Below are 17397 nucleotides of genomic sequence, written 5' to 3' on the forward strand. Positions count from 1 at the left end.
AATAAATTAGGGGTACCCAAAAGTAATGTTGTTTTTGTTGATGCACCATCTTTAAAATAGTCTCCTTCAGTCTGTCACGCAGTAAGGACGTGTTATAAATTTATCTTGTCTATACAAGCCGCTATCGGCTACCTGCTTGTGGCCTTAAGACAAAAAAATGGTTCCTTTATCCCTCTGAAGATGGTCTGAAGGTGTTTGGGTCCCACGCGCATTGACCGACCGCAATGTGGCTCAATGGCTCAGAATCAGCAGATTATTGCAAAAAAAAGAACAATTAAACCCATTTCTTTATGACGTGATGAGAAATGGGTTATCTATCCAAACGTAATAAAAAAAAACAATGGTTAAAACGCAGACAGAGGGCTGTTTCAACCTATAAACGGTCATTGCATTCTAAAACACTGTTATTGTGTGTATATATGGTGGGATTCTTAAGGAATAATTTACTTGGAACTATTGCCATAAGGACAGACAGTGTCGGCAGAGTTATACCGTCAACAGTTGGATAGATTGAATGAAGCATTGCACCAAAAGAGGCCAAGGAGACTATTTTAAAGATGGCACGTCAACAAAAAACACATTACTTATGGGTACCCCTAACAAAATAAAATTAAGAAAAGAAAATTAGAGTATTGGACATTTTGCGCGGGCGGAGGACTACGAAATAGTCCATATCAATATTACAAGGAAAGGTTGAAAAAACATGCAGATGACGTATCTCCTGGCTTAAAGAGAGTAATTTTGCTGTAGCTCCAAATCCCTTATTTAGGAGTGGCTGCGGATAAAATAAAAATTGCTATGATGGAGTGAAGCGGCACCATAAAAAGAATTAAAAAAGGACATTAAGTAAAACATAATGTCCTTTTTACCCAAAAGCTCAGTTAAAAGGAAACAGAATTATTTTGTTTCTTTCATTAAAAAAAAATCAAATAATTTGTATAATCGTTATTTATTTTTGGAGAATAATAAAAATATGTAAAAATAAAAATAAGCAATAAAATATTCCGTAAATCTGTATTAATATTACAATAATTAAGATCAATTATGTTCTTTTAACAAATTAATTATAACAATAATTTTTAAACATTAGGATGTAACTATGTATGTATTTTATATAAAAGTTAAACACGCACACGCTTTTGTTCATTAATAATATGCAAGACCACTTCAATGACAAAATCACCAGGTGCTTCAAGAATACACACCTAATATTATTATTTATCTAACAATCATTCTTACTTTAGTCTTACGATTAATTTTATGGATACATTGTATAATGAAATAATTAATCTCTTCAATAAACAGTTCTAGCGAAACAAAATTATCAATTGAAGTAAATAGAATCTAATTTTAAATGTTTTATATAATAGATAAACAGCATTCATTAATAATTTAGATAAATGCGTTTGCAATTTGGATATATTTTAGTTACAAGTAATAAATTAAATGATCATTAAAAACCAGGAAAAATTTGGGTTTACAGATTTAGATACTTTAATGAACCATAATTTTGTGTAAATTCATAATTAGAGTTCTCAAGAAATAGAACTATCAAAAACTGACTAAATAACAAAAAGAAGATTAATAAAAATGTTATGTATATATTATGCATATACTAAAATCGTGTAGTGAGTTTTTAATAACAAACGCTCTTCTCTTAAAAAGGATTGAGCGGTTTGTTGAATGAATAACTTTCTATTTCTTCACAAGTACATACATAATTCAATCTGAAAAATAATTGCTAGATATAAAAGAAACATTACTTTAGAAAATGTAATAAAATTTACATAGATATTCTACTTGAAGGAAGCTCCAATGGTTTGAAATAATATAAAATAATGGTGATAAGGAGTCAGGACGTATAACAATCGTAAATATGAAAAAAGGGTTGTTTAATTATTTGAATAAGAAATTTGCCACTACATATTTCATGTAAGATGTTTCCAAAACATATTACATACCTCTAATTCAATTTATATATTACATTTTATTTAGTTTAAATACAAATTTGCATTGAAAAAAGTAGGAACTGTAGACTATATAAATAAAATATTAAATAAAAAATATCTGACCCATATTTATATGAAAATTTAACAAGTTGTAAGAATAAATGTTGAACTTTTTATGTACTTTAAAATATGGCATTCTCAAATTAACCGTAAAATATTTATTTACTAGCGATATCAATATTGTTTAATGTCGAAGTTATTAGCAATTATAATAATGTATATTGTAATATGGTATTGTGAATGCACCTTAAATTACTGATTCTACAATAATAAAAATTAGCATCCAATAATTAGGTACTTAAATTTTATTGAACACATCTGATATTGATAAGTATGAATATTGTCAGGCTGATTAATTTCAACATAAATTCTTTTCTCCCTGGTCATAAAGTAGGGATTTCCAGAAAAGATTCTACGTGATTCTTCGTATCTTTAGCAGAAGCTCGTTGAATATTTCTCTTCAGCACAATATACCCGAAGTTGGCTTAATTTAACAAATCCCTCGGCGTAGGAACACATACTGAATAAAATAAACAAGTAGTATTTACATTTGCAGTAGTATTTTTACTCTAAGGGGTTTCTTCATAAGATAAATAATTTGTTTGTGTACATAACTTACAGTAGTTAAATAATTAGAAAGTTTTAAAAGCCTGCATTGAAATAAATTTAGAAACACTTTTTTAATTGAAATATTGTTTGCAACTTGCAATAGTTATTGGTAACAAATATTTTAAAAAATGAATACCACCGGGACCCGCCCAGTACATTGCTTTACGATATTGTCCAGTTTTACATGTGACCAAATGATGCAGTACCTACCTGATATGTGTCATTCACTAATTCAATATGGACTGTGGTTTCTTTATTTATTTTTAGTTTAATTTCCCAAAAATACGTAGTTATGCAGAGAACATCACAGAAACCCTAACTTGAGGCACAGTTTAAAAGACTATACAACGTAATCAGATTTTGTTTTGTTTTGTGGGTCCTCATGCTGTATACTAATTATGCATGTAGGAATGTTCTCTATTTTTGCTCAGTGCTAGCAAACTAAAATCAATTGTAGTTACTGAATAAACATTTAGAATTTTAAGAACATTTTAGAATAGAAATATTTAGTGATTTCCACTCGGTAAAGGTACACATTATCTTACAAAATAGAAAAAATAAGAAATCCTTTCTACACCTAAATTTAAAACCACCTTTTCATATCACTTTGCAAATTTTGAATAGATTTCCTAGAAATATTTCATAAAATAGATTAGTTACACTGATTTGAGGAAAAAAACGCTTAAAAGATAATTCAATAACACATTTATGTAAAATATGAATACGGCATAAACTGTGACTAAATAGCGCAAAACAAAAGTAAAAACAATGCACTTTAATATTGGTGCAAGATATGAAATCCCAAAATTCTAATGAGTAATATAAAAAGGTGGATCACCAATACAATATTGCAAATTCAAAATATTGTTTGCTAAATATGTACTATGTATAAACCTTGAATTAACACTATTTTTATAAATATTTAAAAATGTTTATTTACCCACAAAATACGGATGTTTTAAATCACATAGATTGATATTTAAAATTTAAATATTCACTAAAGTATCGCATCGTTTGAAACCAAACTATTCATTAATGGCATCAGTCTCATGAACATTGTATATACGCAGTCACTTGTGTAATTACTTGGTGGTCGGGCTTGAGGGGTGAAGTCAACACTAAGTTTACATCAGTCGGTAGCAGGCGGTGATGGCAGCAGCCACTAGCTGTCGGAGAGGTCCTCTGTGTTGACGATGACCTGAACCACGTACCCGGGCTGTATGTGAGCATCTTCTATCACGAGTTTGTCGCCGAGAAGTTTCCCTCCAAAGAACCACCTTTGCCTCGATGATTCAACATTCTCTTGTCTCTGAAATATTCAATATATTGTTTAGGTCCTAGTACAAGCGGTTAAGTTATGCATAAGTATAATTATAAGAATTTATTTCTGCGTGGGCGAATGAAGAATACAGTTTTGTGTGTGACATGGAACCAGAACCCTTGACAAAACTCGATGGCTACTCTCAGGTAAAAATCCTGGAAAGATAAATCGAGTGAAGATATATCCGCCTCGTAGTACAGTTGTTGGCCCATTTGCCTACTATGCTCGAAGTCCTGGGTTCGATTCCTAGCAGGGTGGATGTAAAATATGACAATAGTGCAATGTGTGTGTGTGCCATATATTTGTGCATTTATTTATTTATTATACGGCACAAGTGCCTTTTACAATATAACAATATAATGAGTTAGTTAGATTTACAAAAATTTAAAAACAATATGAAAACATGGGTATAAAAAGAAAAATAACAAGAAATATATATATGTATGTATGTCAGCATACAAAATATATAAAAAATATAAAATGAATAAACACCAGATAAGCATAAGTAGCCTTTGCAAATAATTAGTTAATCGTTACTATGGAACATCATAAAATATTTATAAAGAGATGATTTGAACTCACTGAGACTCAAGTTAAAAATGTCGATATGAGAGGTACATTCGTTTCCTAGTCTGTTGGTTTGAGAAGGGTGACAATAATAAAGACTATTTTGTCTAGTTTTACGTATTGGTATATTAATATTTATTAAATCCAGGAGTTCGCAATAATTGAATTTAGAATTAATGATTTTATATAAAAATATTAGATCAGTTATTTTCCTGCGATCCTCCAGAGTAGGTAAATTCAAAAAGTTTAACAAAGACATGTAGTTGATTTGTTCTATAGGAATATGCAGTTTTAAATTAATGAATCTTAAAAATTTTCATTGGACTCTTTCAGCATTATTGAAAAACTGTTCTTTGTAAAAAAAAACACTCACATCTCTCATTTAGCAAATGACGATTATAACCGTCTCAAAAGACGTTGATAGTGAAAAGACGGCTATAGTCTACATGAAACTGAAGTAATTATATCGTAAGAGGAGATACTCTGTCGCTATAAAAAAACAGTCGCCAGCAAAAGCGTCCCAGTATGTAAGTCAAAAAACTTTTACTTCAAACAATCAACTGTGGTCTAATTGGAAGTGAAAAGTTACAAAAAATAAAAAAGTCACGTGTCCATATGAGTGGATATGAGTAAAAATGTCCGCGAACTTGTTAAGATCTGGTAATTCAAGTTAAAGTTATCATAAATTTTATTCTCGAGTAAAATACTCGAGAATAAAATAGCCAAACTGTAATACTTCTCTCAAAGCCCCGTTCTATAATTCTTTTAATTCCATTTTGTTTCCTTGATACACTGTAGTAATTTAATATTCATTTAGAATAATGGCGATTCTTTGAAATGAGTTAGTCATCAATCGTTTTGTTTTAAGAATGCGTGAGAATGTTAACTCATAACATTGTGAAATTATCACAATACATATTATTATTTGTCGACTAGGTGTTTTCATTCGCTCGCTGTGTGTCATGAGATTCAACCAAACGCTTATACCTATTAAAAGGTTATGTACATTATTTTCTTGTAAAATATTAAATAGGCAAAAAACATACATTGCATGTTCAAATTAATATTGGTCCATATTGCTAACAAATCTTAACTTTAGAATCGGGTTGTGGTCCCGTGGCTAGTGTTGCGGACTCACGAGCCAGAGGTCTGAGATTCGAAGCCCACTCTACCTCAACTTGATTTCCATTTTCTAATAGTGAGTTATTTACAACTCGTTGAAAATGGCCAAAAAAAAAAGAAATATTTGGGTAAATTATAAGAACGCTAATAAGTATATCTTTATAATAAAATAAATAAAACAACTTTGTTTTTGACCACTAATTTTTATTTTCCACCGACCAGTTTCAAAGCAAACAAGCTTCTTCGTCAAGGTTTACGTAACTAATGTATTGATTCTTTTTTATTTTTATCATGTTCACTAAATACTACACGTGGCATCTTCAAATAAGCTATTTTTTTATTTGGCGGCCTCCGTGGTGTAGTGGTCAAGACGCTTGACTCACGCACGGAAGGTTCCGGGTTCGATTCCCGGTGAGAACACAAAAATTTAAAAATGTGATTTTTCTCAAGCCTGGTTGTTCTGTAATGTAATTCACCACTGTAATTGGGCCTCCTGGCCTGTTATGGTGCAAAAAAAAAAAAAACATTCTCATTGTAAAAACGTTCTCATCTTTTTGTTATTTCTGTATATGATTGTCTTCTTCGTTATCATATACGTTCAAAATGGAATTTGTCAGTAAATTTATTACATAAAAAAATCTGTGATAACTACGCCACGAGGCAGACAAAATAAGAAATAAGGACAATAACCTGCAACTTTTTCTTGCACTGAGCAACGGTGTCCCTAGAGTACACTGACAACTTGACGTCCTGACACGTGGTGGACAAGCGCAGCCTCAGGGCTACTGCCGCACCCCCCCCCACGGGCTCCGAGCAGTCAGCTGGCGAGTCTCGCCCGCCCCCACGCACCATGTTGATGGGCGGCGAGAGGCAGTATATCGGAACCTGGTGGCAATGAAAAATATTTATTAAATTAAACGTGAGAAGTATAAAAATTGGAAAATTGTTTTCAGGCGTTGCCTAGTAGGTGATTTGGTTCAGCCTGATGAATCTCACCCACGTGATAAAGGTTTCAGCTCTTTTACTTCACAAAAGTCAACAGATGGAAGAGTTGAGGAAATGTGGATGTTCAAACATGGGCAGAATGGTGAATGTTACACTGTGTAAAGTGGCCACTTAAACCAGCCAATGACAGGTCATAAGCCCTGTGAATGCCTAGACTTCCATATTCCCTTCTCAAAAATGTTTTCCCTCTCTGTTGAAATAAATTGAAATATGAACTCCCTAGGGAGGAAACCCAGCCAGTCTGCAAGCATTTGGACATAATCAAACATTGTGGAATTAAGGGTTTACTAAGAACAACTAAAGACATAATACATTTTTAAAAATCATTGTTACTCATAATCCACTTAAAAAAGCTTGGTTTGAGTACTTTGGAAGAGTGGAGGCCGTGTAGTGACTTGACTTACACTCTCGGTTAATGTGTTCAAGAACTGCCTGGATGAACATGTGTATTTGTTTTTTATTTTAGTTTCTCGAAAGGGCGAACCCTAGCTTTTAAATAAAAGAAAAATACAATTTAGTGCAAAATTAATAAATAAAATATGTAAGAAACGGTAAACACGCACAGTAAATCAAAATAAGTATAAATTTGCTATTTATCAAATCTTCTAAGAGCAACTTTTGTTTTTATGCCCCAATGTCTAGAATGTGTAGGATTAGTAAATTTGCCACACAACTTGGAATTCTTTGGGATAGATCTTCTGATTTTTGTAGACCTCTTCACTATTAACGTAGTGTGGGATGAAGATGGATTGGCATGGGTTAGCTCAAAGTCTAATATGTTGATTGTGTTTTACATATACTATGTAACATTATTTTATTGCAATTGTTTGACGTTGTTACATGGTTTTATCTCATTTTTGTTCAGTTTCTTGTACATATGTACGTAGTTATGCAGAAAGCAGCCAGCCATAGAGTGAATATTCAAATCTACTCAACAATTGGAATGTTTTTGAAATTGACAAAAAATGATAAACAATAAATACATTAGTTTTTTTTATATTACAAGCATGCATCTACTTACGTATTTGACCAGTTTTAATGATTTTTAAAGTACCGTAAGATTTTTCTAGTGCTGTGGGTGTATTCTGCAAATTAAAAAATGCCATTTTTGTGATCGAAACTATTTTCAGAAGGTGATTATTACAGTTTTTTGTATAAAAGCGGTCTGGCTGTTTTTAGCAGAACATAGAATTGACCTTACTGCACCCGAGATAACACCAATCTCACTTTTTCAAAATTGTGGACTGGCTGCTTTCTGCATAACTACGTTCATGTGTTTTTCATAGAACCGTTGTAACTGGCTTAAGCTGTACACATAATAAATAAATAAACAAAACTGCATCAGTTAGTAACAATTAACAAACAATAACAAACAGGAGGTTAAGAAAAATTGAAAATATATTTTTTTAAATTTTCATTATGATTTCACTAAGCTATTGTATGACTACCTGGTATCGCGAGCCCAGCTCATCGTAGCACTCTGTCAAATATCCATTGGGAACAGAGACGCTGGCTCCGTCGAGGATCGCCTGCGCAAGCTGAAAGTCTGACGCTTCCGCAGCAACTGCAGCGGCCCGCAAGGCATCCCAAATCTCCTTCCGGCCATCGAAGGCAGGAGCCGTGTCCCAAAACTCATCGCGCTTGCTCCTCAACTGCCCTTCCGTCAAGGGCACGTCTGACTTCCATCTAATTGTCTCGTGACACAAAGGATGATTTTTTCTGACACCACCTTTAAAATACACAGCGGTTTTAATTAGGGATGCAACAATAGGCACTTCTGCAGATACAAGACCGATATTTTTAGAAAAGTATTGGTAATACTAATACTGACAAATGAGGGTGTAGATTGTAAATAAGACACAAACAAAGTTGCTTACATAATTTAATTGACTAAAAAGCCAAAAAGAAAGAAAATGAATTTGTATTATTTGAATTTAACAAAAATTAACTTTCAGTGTTAATAATTAAAATTAATAAGCTAAATACGACAAATAAATATTGCTGTTTCCAATATGCATCCCTAGCTTTATGTTCATAATCCAATATTTTATATCATACCAACTATCGATCAAACTCCGTTTCATCAACAATATTTTGAATAAGTCCAAAGGCTTGTAGACAAGTACTGAATTTAACCCTCTAGAAAGTTTATCAATATTGATAGTAGACATTTCAGTGATAAATAAATAAGTTTGTGATTAAACAAACCAACCAATGACAGATTGTAAACTCTGTAATTGCCCAGACTTCCATCATATTCACACTCTACCGACATTTCGGATCGCATTGAGCGCCACTTGTCACTTTTGATGTAGTTATTATAATGCAATGCCATGTGAAGAGGTCATTATGGACTTAAGGATGCAGAACTAAGTTCGCACAGAGGCACTCCTTACATGTTGGTCCAAGATCCTTCAATCTTCTAACTAAGGAACTACAAAACATTAAATTGCTGGTACAGTTTAAAGTAGGTTTAAGGTCTTGGATTAGCATGGAAGGAACAGATGGACACATTCTTTAAAAAAATATATAAAAAAATGATTCAAATTAAAAATAAATGCATACTGCAAATAAATCATGTTTTCGTAATATCAGCATATATTAATTTGGGTTTTCTTTTCTTTTCATGGTCCTGATATACCATATACATATATAAGCTATAAACTTTTTAATAATTAAAAAAAGGAATGGCCCACGCTCAGACGCTTAAGTCTCTGTGGGCATTTTTTCCAATTCATATTATAGCTTAATTTTAAGATGTAATTTTCTAATGTGTATTTTTGTAATTATATTTCTATGTAAAAAATCTATGAATGTAAAAATAAATAAACAAAAAAAGGTTAAATATTTACAGCATTTACAAGATCATATACGTCAAATCACTTTGACCCGGACAGGAACTCGGTTATATTTAGTGTGCTTATTATTATTTATTTATTTATTTATTAACCCCCAAAGGGCTTTTACATATCAGAGGTTATAAACAATTTACATGTATAGGTTTGATAAAGTCATAGCAAATGTATCTATTATTTGGTTATCAGTGTGTTTGTTCCTGAGAGAGAAAATTCTCGGGAACAGAGAATTAATAGGCGAATTTGACTTGGATATAATAATATATCTAAAATAAATATGATGCCTCATTGGCATATTAGGCACATTGAAATAGATACATTTGATCAAATCAGGAACATCAAAAAGATTATTCGCCATATTTTCTCGCGGTAAATGCAGTTTAAAATTTATGATACGGAGATATTTATGGTGGATTTTTTTTTAATTTTGTTACAATGGGTAGCATAGAGAGGTGATCAAACTGAAGAATTGTATTCTAACCGACTCCTAACCAATGAACAGTATAATTTTTTTATTGATAATATTGATTTAAAATATTTTGCTGGCCTCAATACAAATCCAAGCATTTGCTTACCCTTATTTGATATATGATCAATATGACTATTAAAAGTGTTTCATCAAATATAATACAGAGGTCTTTAATTTCTTTTACAGAAGCAAGGATAACACTGCCGAGTGAATATGGAAAGTGGGAGTCTTTTTTGAACGATTGAATCTAATTATTTGACACTTATTAACATTTAGAAAGGGTTGCTGTCTTTACTCCAAAGGGAGAGACAATATATATTTTTTAGAGAGACAATGTAGAACTTAAGAAATGAATGATCTCGCGTGTGTTTTTCATTGGTCGTAATTAATTCTTTGGCCGGTCAGTTGAATTCATACTTTTTGTAAAACAACGCTATCTGCTACATAGTAGTAGTTCAAACACAAGCCGTTAGCTATAGAATGTACTGTGGATAAATAAATAGTAATGTTAAGTTTACACAAAACCACAATGATGTAAATGTGATATGTGTTTGAAAACTGTGATATGTGTTTGAAAACTACAAGTACACGAGTAAGTATAGCTTGTTTTAAGTTACAACACTGTTAATCAGACTAAATTAAAATATTTTCTACGAATATGATAGTTAAAATAATAAATCAAGGGAAATAATTGCTCATATTACTAAGCAACAACATGGTAAATCATTATGGAAATCAAAATTTTAGGTTGGATTACAGAGTTAAAATTTTAAAAAACGATAGCTATACGCCAGTATAGAGTTTATAAACTTTTGACATCGGCCTAATAGATGAACGATATTCTTGTTCAAATATGTTTTCTTCCCGAAACCTAGCATAATTAATTGTCACGTCATATCGCATCGAATTAACAAAAGAATCGACACCAATTGAATTTTATTGTTCGCAATATAAGGGTAGCAAAACTTTACCTCCACAATAAATTATTGGAAGAAAATTTTAGTTTGCGACCCACATGAACACTCCAAGGTTGATAATGATGCAGCCAAATGTACCTGAATTTGGTCTGGAAACACTGCCTGAAGAATCGTCGATAGCACCACTTCTACTGCGAGTTACCCCTATGCAACCACCCATTTTGTTACCAATTTAAGTACCATTTCACGTAAATTTATCCATTTTTATCACGGCCCACCAAATATTTCTGATATTCCTAATCACCTTTCAGTTTGACACCGGCAAACTTCCGCGAGATGGCATATCGAAACAAAAGTTAGAATGCAAGACTATCTGCACATTTTTATTTTGTCATGCAATTATAGTCTTTAAAATACTTTTGTACAAAGACTGCTTTTGAATACATTTATTGATATTGTCTTAAGACACAAATAATCCTTTAGTTTTACTAAAACGTATAATAAAAAAGATTGGATGTTTGAATTTATTTAAAAGTAAGTTTTAAAAAAAAGAAAACTAATTTATCAGGCGAAAAAATATTAGATATTAGTAATTATTACGATGGTCACGTGCACCTAAAATATTGGCTCGAGAACAGAAGTAGTTCTAGCTTCGGGTGAGAAGAATTTATGATGCTGCCACTACAAAAAAGATATTCTTTTAATAGATAAATATATTTTAACGGGGCTAATAGTTAGAAAAAAGACCGAAGATAGGTAAAAATTTGATCCAGAATCAGGCATCAATGTTTTGTCAGCGCAGCAATGGTTGTATGATAAATAATTTTCAAAAAACACTTCCATTCTTTAACTTAATTATTTGTATTTTTATACACATTAAATAATAACGTAGGATCCAATTTTATTACCTTTCAACAAAATCATATTTTTTGGTAAATGTTAGATAATGGCTCTTTTTGGGGAGTATTGTATAGTAAATATTTTAATTCACAATGTTTGGTTGGGTTAGGAAATAATTGTTTTGTGTACCTGTTATTTATATTAGCCGATATATAATTTGCACTCTTTGGGCTGATGTATGGTATAAAAGTGAAACGGTATAGGCCAATAATAAATATTCAAATGCATTAATTTGTTAAAAGGATTTTTCGAAAGAGCTTCTAAAAACAACTAACGGTTTAAACAAGTTTTTTTTATTTTGTTTTGGTGCACCATTTTTATTGGGTCCGTAAGTTATATTATAATCATGTTTTATTACTACAAATTGTTTTTAATTGAAATTATTCATGACTCTTTCGACCACTCACTAGGTATACATATTTTATTTTTTGCGCAACAGACTAAAATATATCACTTTGTGACCTCACCGGGATCGAACTCAGTACACCCGATCTTAGTACGTTGTATCTTTAATATCTGGCTGCCATTTCAAATTGCAATAAATATAAACACAGATTGGATAGAATCTCAACAACTTTGAAATAGCGTACCTAAATTTAAATCTTTGAAAATATTAAATTCTTCAAATAATAAATCGATGTTTGAATGGCATTCACAATTTTATAAAACAAGACGGAGGAAAGTTATTTTTGGTCAATTGCACCAAAAAAATTAAAAGTCAAATATTTTATGCGTTTTCGTCAAATTGGACAAAATACGAGTATGTTGCATAAAAAAGTACGTAAAGCCCATTTATTATTTCACTTGAATCTTTTTTTAACACAACTTTTTTTGGTTCAACTGGAGCCCTAAACAAATGGTTTTATCGTTACCATTGTCACAATAGTAATTATTTATTCATTTCTATGCATGTCATGTGTGTGTGTGTGTTTGTATGTGTGTCCGCCTCGCGTTTAAATGGTCGTCACGTTTGCCATACCATGCAAGTGGTCTCAGGTTCTATTCTTGACGTGATATGTTTATTTAAAGGGTATTTTTACACTAGAGTTCCTGCACTGGCGCTTGAAGCGTAAGATTAATCATCTTGGCTTCATATAACAAACAAATATCAAGATATGCTGCGGTTGGTGTACCAATTCGGTGCCCTATGCACCATTATGTGCGTAAAGGGAATAATTATAAATTAATGAATATTTGTGTGTAGGTACATGTCTTGTATTTTTTGTATAAACGGGCTTTCACTTCTTGTATATTTAGGAATGCATTACAAGTACCCGACTCAACATGGATTTTCTAGCGAGTCGGGACAAGTTCTCAGGCATGGGTCATTTCTGATCGTGTCACTTTAACCCTCATTTTGGCAGAACGAAAAAAAAATATTTTACGCGTTTAATGGTTGATAAGGCTTCAAAATCCCAAACGAAAATATTTTTGTTTGTTTTAATCAATGTTTATTATAAATCGTGATAATGCAGTTGAATGAAAAATATGGTAAAGCAGTTTAAACTGAATGCTGTTTTAGTCGTGTTTTAGTTCAACAACAGTCGTGTTTTAGTAACATTCCCAAAAAAGGGTTAAGTTGTATTCAACGTATGTACCTCCTGTGTTATAGTCAAATAAATCAATATCTCTATTGTTTACTGTGTTTAAAAAAAAAAAAAAATTGCATCAAGGGTCCTAATAAGGGCTATAAAAGCGTTAATAAAAAAACCTTTTAAAGGAAACTATAGCATATTATTCTTTATTGTTCAGTAAGTAATTAACACCAGTGCATATTCGTGAAATTTTCCTTATTCTTATAAGTTGATCCCCACGATCCATAATCCTTCTTCTCCTGTTTTTTGTCTGCTTGGGAGTACTTGCGATCATGTTCTTTGGTCTGGTTCCTGAAAAAAGGCAAAATTCTATGTGTTAAACATACATAAACATTATTGCCTACTGCGGAAACTAAACATATCTTAATGTCTTAAAGCGACAAAGTTAAATAATGAACAAATAATAATTACTCACATTAAACCATTTATATCTGAAACTGAGGAGAATGGCTAAAATAATTCCCAAATTTAAACCTCGATGAAAAAAATGCATCTGCCAACTTTCAAATTAATATTTCCAATATTTTCCATAATATTTTTAAGTGGACAGTGCCGATACAACTCAATAATTTATAAATGAGCAAAGCAATTTTTTTAGATAGTTACTTTTGACTTATTTACAATTGTAATTATTTTTTTAAATATAAGTAGATGGATAGTAATATTATTCTTACTTGATATTATGGCCCAAGTTGACTTTTCCGTTAACAGCGGAAACGTGTTTACATTCCTCCCCACCGGCCATTTTTATTTGATGACGATATGTAGATTGAATCAAAAATCAAAACCTCGATATATCCTCTCTGGCAAACTTTTCCGATGACTTTATCCAATTTTCAGTTGCGGAAATCAAACACGAATTTCAATGTGTTGACAATTTAGTTCCTTTTCTAGAGTGTGGTGCAGATAATGATGAACTATGGTACGTGCTGAAGTTGAGTTAGTACTTGATGCTCTAGACGGTTTCCAGTATTAGCTCTTCTGCTTCCTTTACGAGTGCATAAATTCTTTGCTAACCTGTAACGAATAAAAACAACGGTCGTAATGATTACAATTTAATAATGGTTTAATAAATCTTTAACCTTTTACAAACTTGTACTTTGTACCAAACTACATACGACAGCGTTGTGTTACAAAAAGTATGAATTCAATTGACCAGCCAAAGAATTAATTACGACCAATGAAAAACACACACAAGATTTTTAATTTCTCAAATTCTTATGATTCTTGTTCAACGAAACAACGCGGTTAATTTCGACCATTTTCAACTGCTAAAAAACTATTTCTTGTTGGGAGCTTAGGTTGTCAAGAACTCGGCTGCTAAGTTTGTAACTGTATTTTTTACATGATTTCTAAACAGTATTGGCAGAAAAACGAAGTCGCATTTTCTTACCTTGGAAGAAATTTGTCGGTCGCAGCGAATTTTGGACGGAATTTTGTCATTGACACATGAATTTTAGATAAACGATAAGAGAAAAAAGCAATCAAAAGATTTTCAGAATGTTTCCTCGAAGTACGAAGACGAGCTGGAAACTGATGGCAAGTATCTTCTCGCCAGCTTTAAATAGGACCGGTCAGGTCTCCTAACATAACCTGTTCTCTCATCATTGCCACAATTTTATTGAATTTGTAATTTCAAAAATAGCGATCAGCATCCGACCGAGTGATATGGGTTCAGGTCCGTCTCCAGGAGCGTGTTGTCATAAGATCGTGTCACTTAATATAAGAAAATCACGCTTAAATTAGTTGAATGGATGTTATATAGATAATGGATATTCGTAAAACCCTTAATCAATTTTACCCAGTAATGCAAATGATAATGACAAACCTACTCATGCATAAATCTTCTGTTGATGAGTAAGAGAAATCATCAAAACATTGATAATTATTGGTAATTCAGGTGTCAGCGAGTATTATCATACAATGCTTTCGTCTTTTTCATAATGTCCTATTGACCACAACTCCATATAACATATTTTATGTAGGTATTAATAATAATATTTAAATCCAAACTAAATTTGATGGTCTACATTATTTTATTTATTTATTTAAACGCCTTGTAGGCGTTTACGTGTTTCAAATATATTTATATATAAAGAACAGACATGTATTTTACACAAAAGCAACACAAAATTGAAATGAATTTATAAGAACAAGAAAATAAAAAAATATATATAAACTAATCTTACATATAGTACATACATAAATTTATTCCAGTAGAGAGAACAGAAGTTCATTTTTTCCCATCGGTTATATAAAAAATCTTAATAAATACAGATATAAGTTAGTAAAGGTGTACAATTTAAAATAACATAGTATTATTTAAGTATTTAAATTTGGAGGTAATAAATTGATACACTGTCTTTTAAAATTCAAAAGTGTTATATTAAATATATCTATTTGATTTGCGTATTCATTTGCAGACACGTGAATTCTCCTTATAGGCGAGTGTGCACTGTAGTTTATTGTAGATACATTTATACAGAAAAGTTTATTAAATCGAGTAATCTGGCCGGGCACTCGCAAGTTAATTAGTTTTAAGAGTCGGAACAGTCAAATACTGAATTTAATCTTTTAAATAAAAATAAATTTTTAAATAAAAATAAATTATGTAAGAAATACGTATGCTCGTTTACATTATATTTATAATATTGAAACAAAACAATACCCAAATGCAAGGCTGAATATTTCTTACTCCCGAAGGGTAGGCAAAAACATGTCAGACAGTTTCGCATTTTGCGTTCGAACAATTTACCTACCTTTAACTACACGAAGGATATCCATGGGTTGTAATATAAAATAAATAAAATCGACATCTTGAATGCATAAATATTTAATTAGTGAATTACCAAGTAGGTTTTTATTAAATTTTTCGAGTTGCGTTTAGGTAGGAACTATACGTACATAAATTACCAACATAAACTTAATAAATTCATGAGTATGTCTACCAATCAATATAACAGTCTGATATAATTAGGTAGGTACTTTTTCATAGAAATTGAGGTTATAACACAGTTATTTCCGGGGTGATCTTTATGCATTCTTTGAATACTCAAAATTATGGAAACATTTTTTCGAATAAAATAGGGAAGAACACTTTATCTTTTGTTCAATCGTGTAGCATTTTTCTTATGCCTAACACTGCGGTTTTTCCCGTTGCGCATCGTGTCCACTTTTTATATTTATTTTATTAATAACTGAATAATATTTTAGATTTAAATTTGTTGCAACAGAAAGGAGAAACATTTTTGAGAAGAGAATATGGAAGTTTAGGCATTTACAGGGCTTATGACCTGTCATTGGCTGGTTTAAGTGGCGACTTTACACACTGTGTAACATTCACCATTCTGCCTATGTTTGAACGTCCATGTGGACGTTTTGTGGAGGAAATGTTTCCTCAACTCTTTCATCTGTTGACTTTTGTGAAGTAAAAGAGCTGAAACTTGTATCATGTGGGTGAGATTCATCTGGCTGAACCAATCCTGAATTAAGATCTTAATTCTATGTTCACAGTCTTAACTCTTGACTTAACCCATGAAAAATGAATCCTACCTATCTCTTCCTTTAAACACTCCTCCTGTTACGTAGGTATTGAAACTAGAAACATAACACCATTAATATATTTTACTGTCCGTTTTTTTAAATTTAAATATCACGTTTTTTTAAACTTTTTAAAGTAATAACGGTCTATGAAATACTGTAGAGAGAAAAAATTACTACTTATTAGTATCTACTATAAAAATATTTTTAAATTTCCAATTTTGAATCCCGCAAAAACGGTCATTGTCTTGACGACGCCCCTAATACGTCACGATTTATGTATTTTTCAACCTTGTTCCAAACTATTTGAATTTTTTAGAACATCGCATCGTCACGAATCTTGACGTCACGATTATCAATGCCAAACATGTCGCGTTTTTCTAGTGACACATTTAAATTTTTTTTTTTTTTTTATTTCTCCAAAAAATTCTCCTCGATATCCATATTGATTTTGAAAATGCAATTAATTATTATAAAGCCGTTTCATA

The 17397-nt window shown here is 31.6% G+C and overlaps 1 protein-coding gene and 1 long non-coding RNA gene across 2 annotated transcripts; both read right to left on the minus strand.

The window, feature by feature from the left end:
* Positions 1–930: 930 nt before the first annotated feature.
* LOC148279698 (ubiquitin domain-containing protein 1) lies at positions 931–11220 on the minus strand. Its single transcript, XM_088229541.1, has 4 exons — positions 11013–11220; positions 8082–8362; positions 6319–6513; positions 931–3927 (listed from the first exon to the last, which is right to left on the minus strand). The coding sequence occupies exons 1-4, from the start codon at positions 11092–11094 to the stop codon at positions 3781–3783; spliced, it is 705 nt and encodes a 234-aa protein (XP_088085667.1). The 5' UTR covers positions 11095–11220; the 3' UTR covers positions 931–3780.
* Positions 11221–13486: 2266 nt separating this feature from the next.
* Positions 13487–14282, minus strand: LOC148279699 (uncharacterized). Its single transcript, XR_015822794.1, has 2 exons — positions 14044–14282; positions 13487–13660 (listed from the first exon to the last, which is right to left on the minus strand). It is a non-coding gene; the product is annotated as an uncharacterized LOC148279699 (long non-coding RNA).
* Positions 14283–17397: the final 3115 nt, after the last annotated feature.

The sequence above is a fragment of the Micrasema longulum genome, unplaced genomic scaffold (assembly GCF_059751315.1).
Source record: "Micrasema longulum isolate JH-2025_06_02 unplaced genomic scaffold, ASM5975131v1 h1tg000678l, whole genome shotgun sequence".
NCBI lineage: Eukaryota > Metazoa > Arthropoda > Insecta > Trichoptera > Brachycentridae > Micrasema > Micrasema longulum.

Bases quoted from the DNA above. Each gene is read 5' to 3' on its own strand.
- LOC148279698 (XM_088229541.1), bottom strand. From the start codon at position 11,094: ATGGGTGGTTGCATAGGGGTAACTCGCAGTAGAAGTGGTGCTATCGAC. The intron at 8,363-11,012 runs GTACATTTGGCT...TGTATTTTAAAG, and splicing joins TGTTTCCAGACCAAATTCAG to GTGGTGTCAGAAAAAATCAT. The intron at 3,928-6,318 runs GTTATTGTCCTT...TGAATATTTCAG, and splicing joins AGTGCAAGAAAAAGTTGCAG to AGACAAGAGAATGTTGAATC.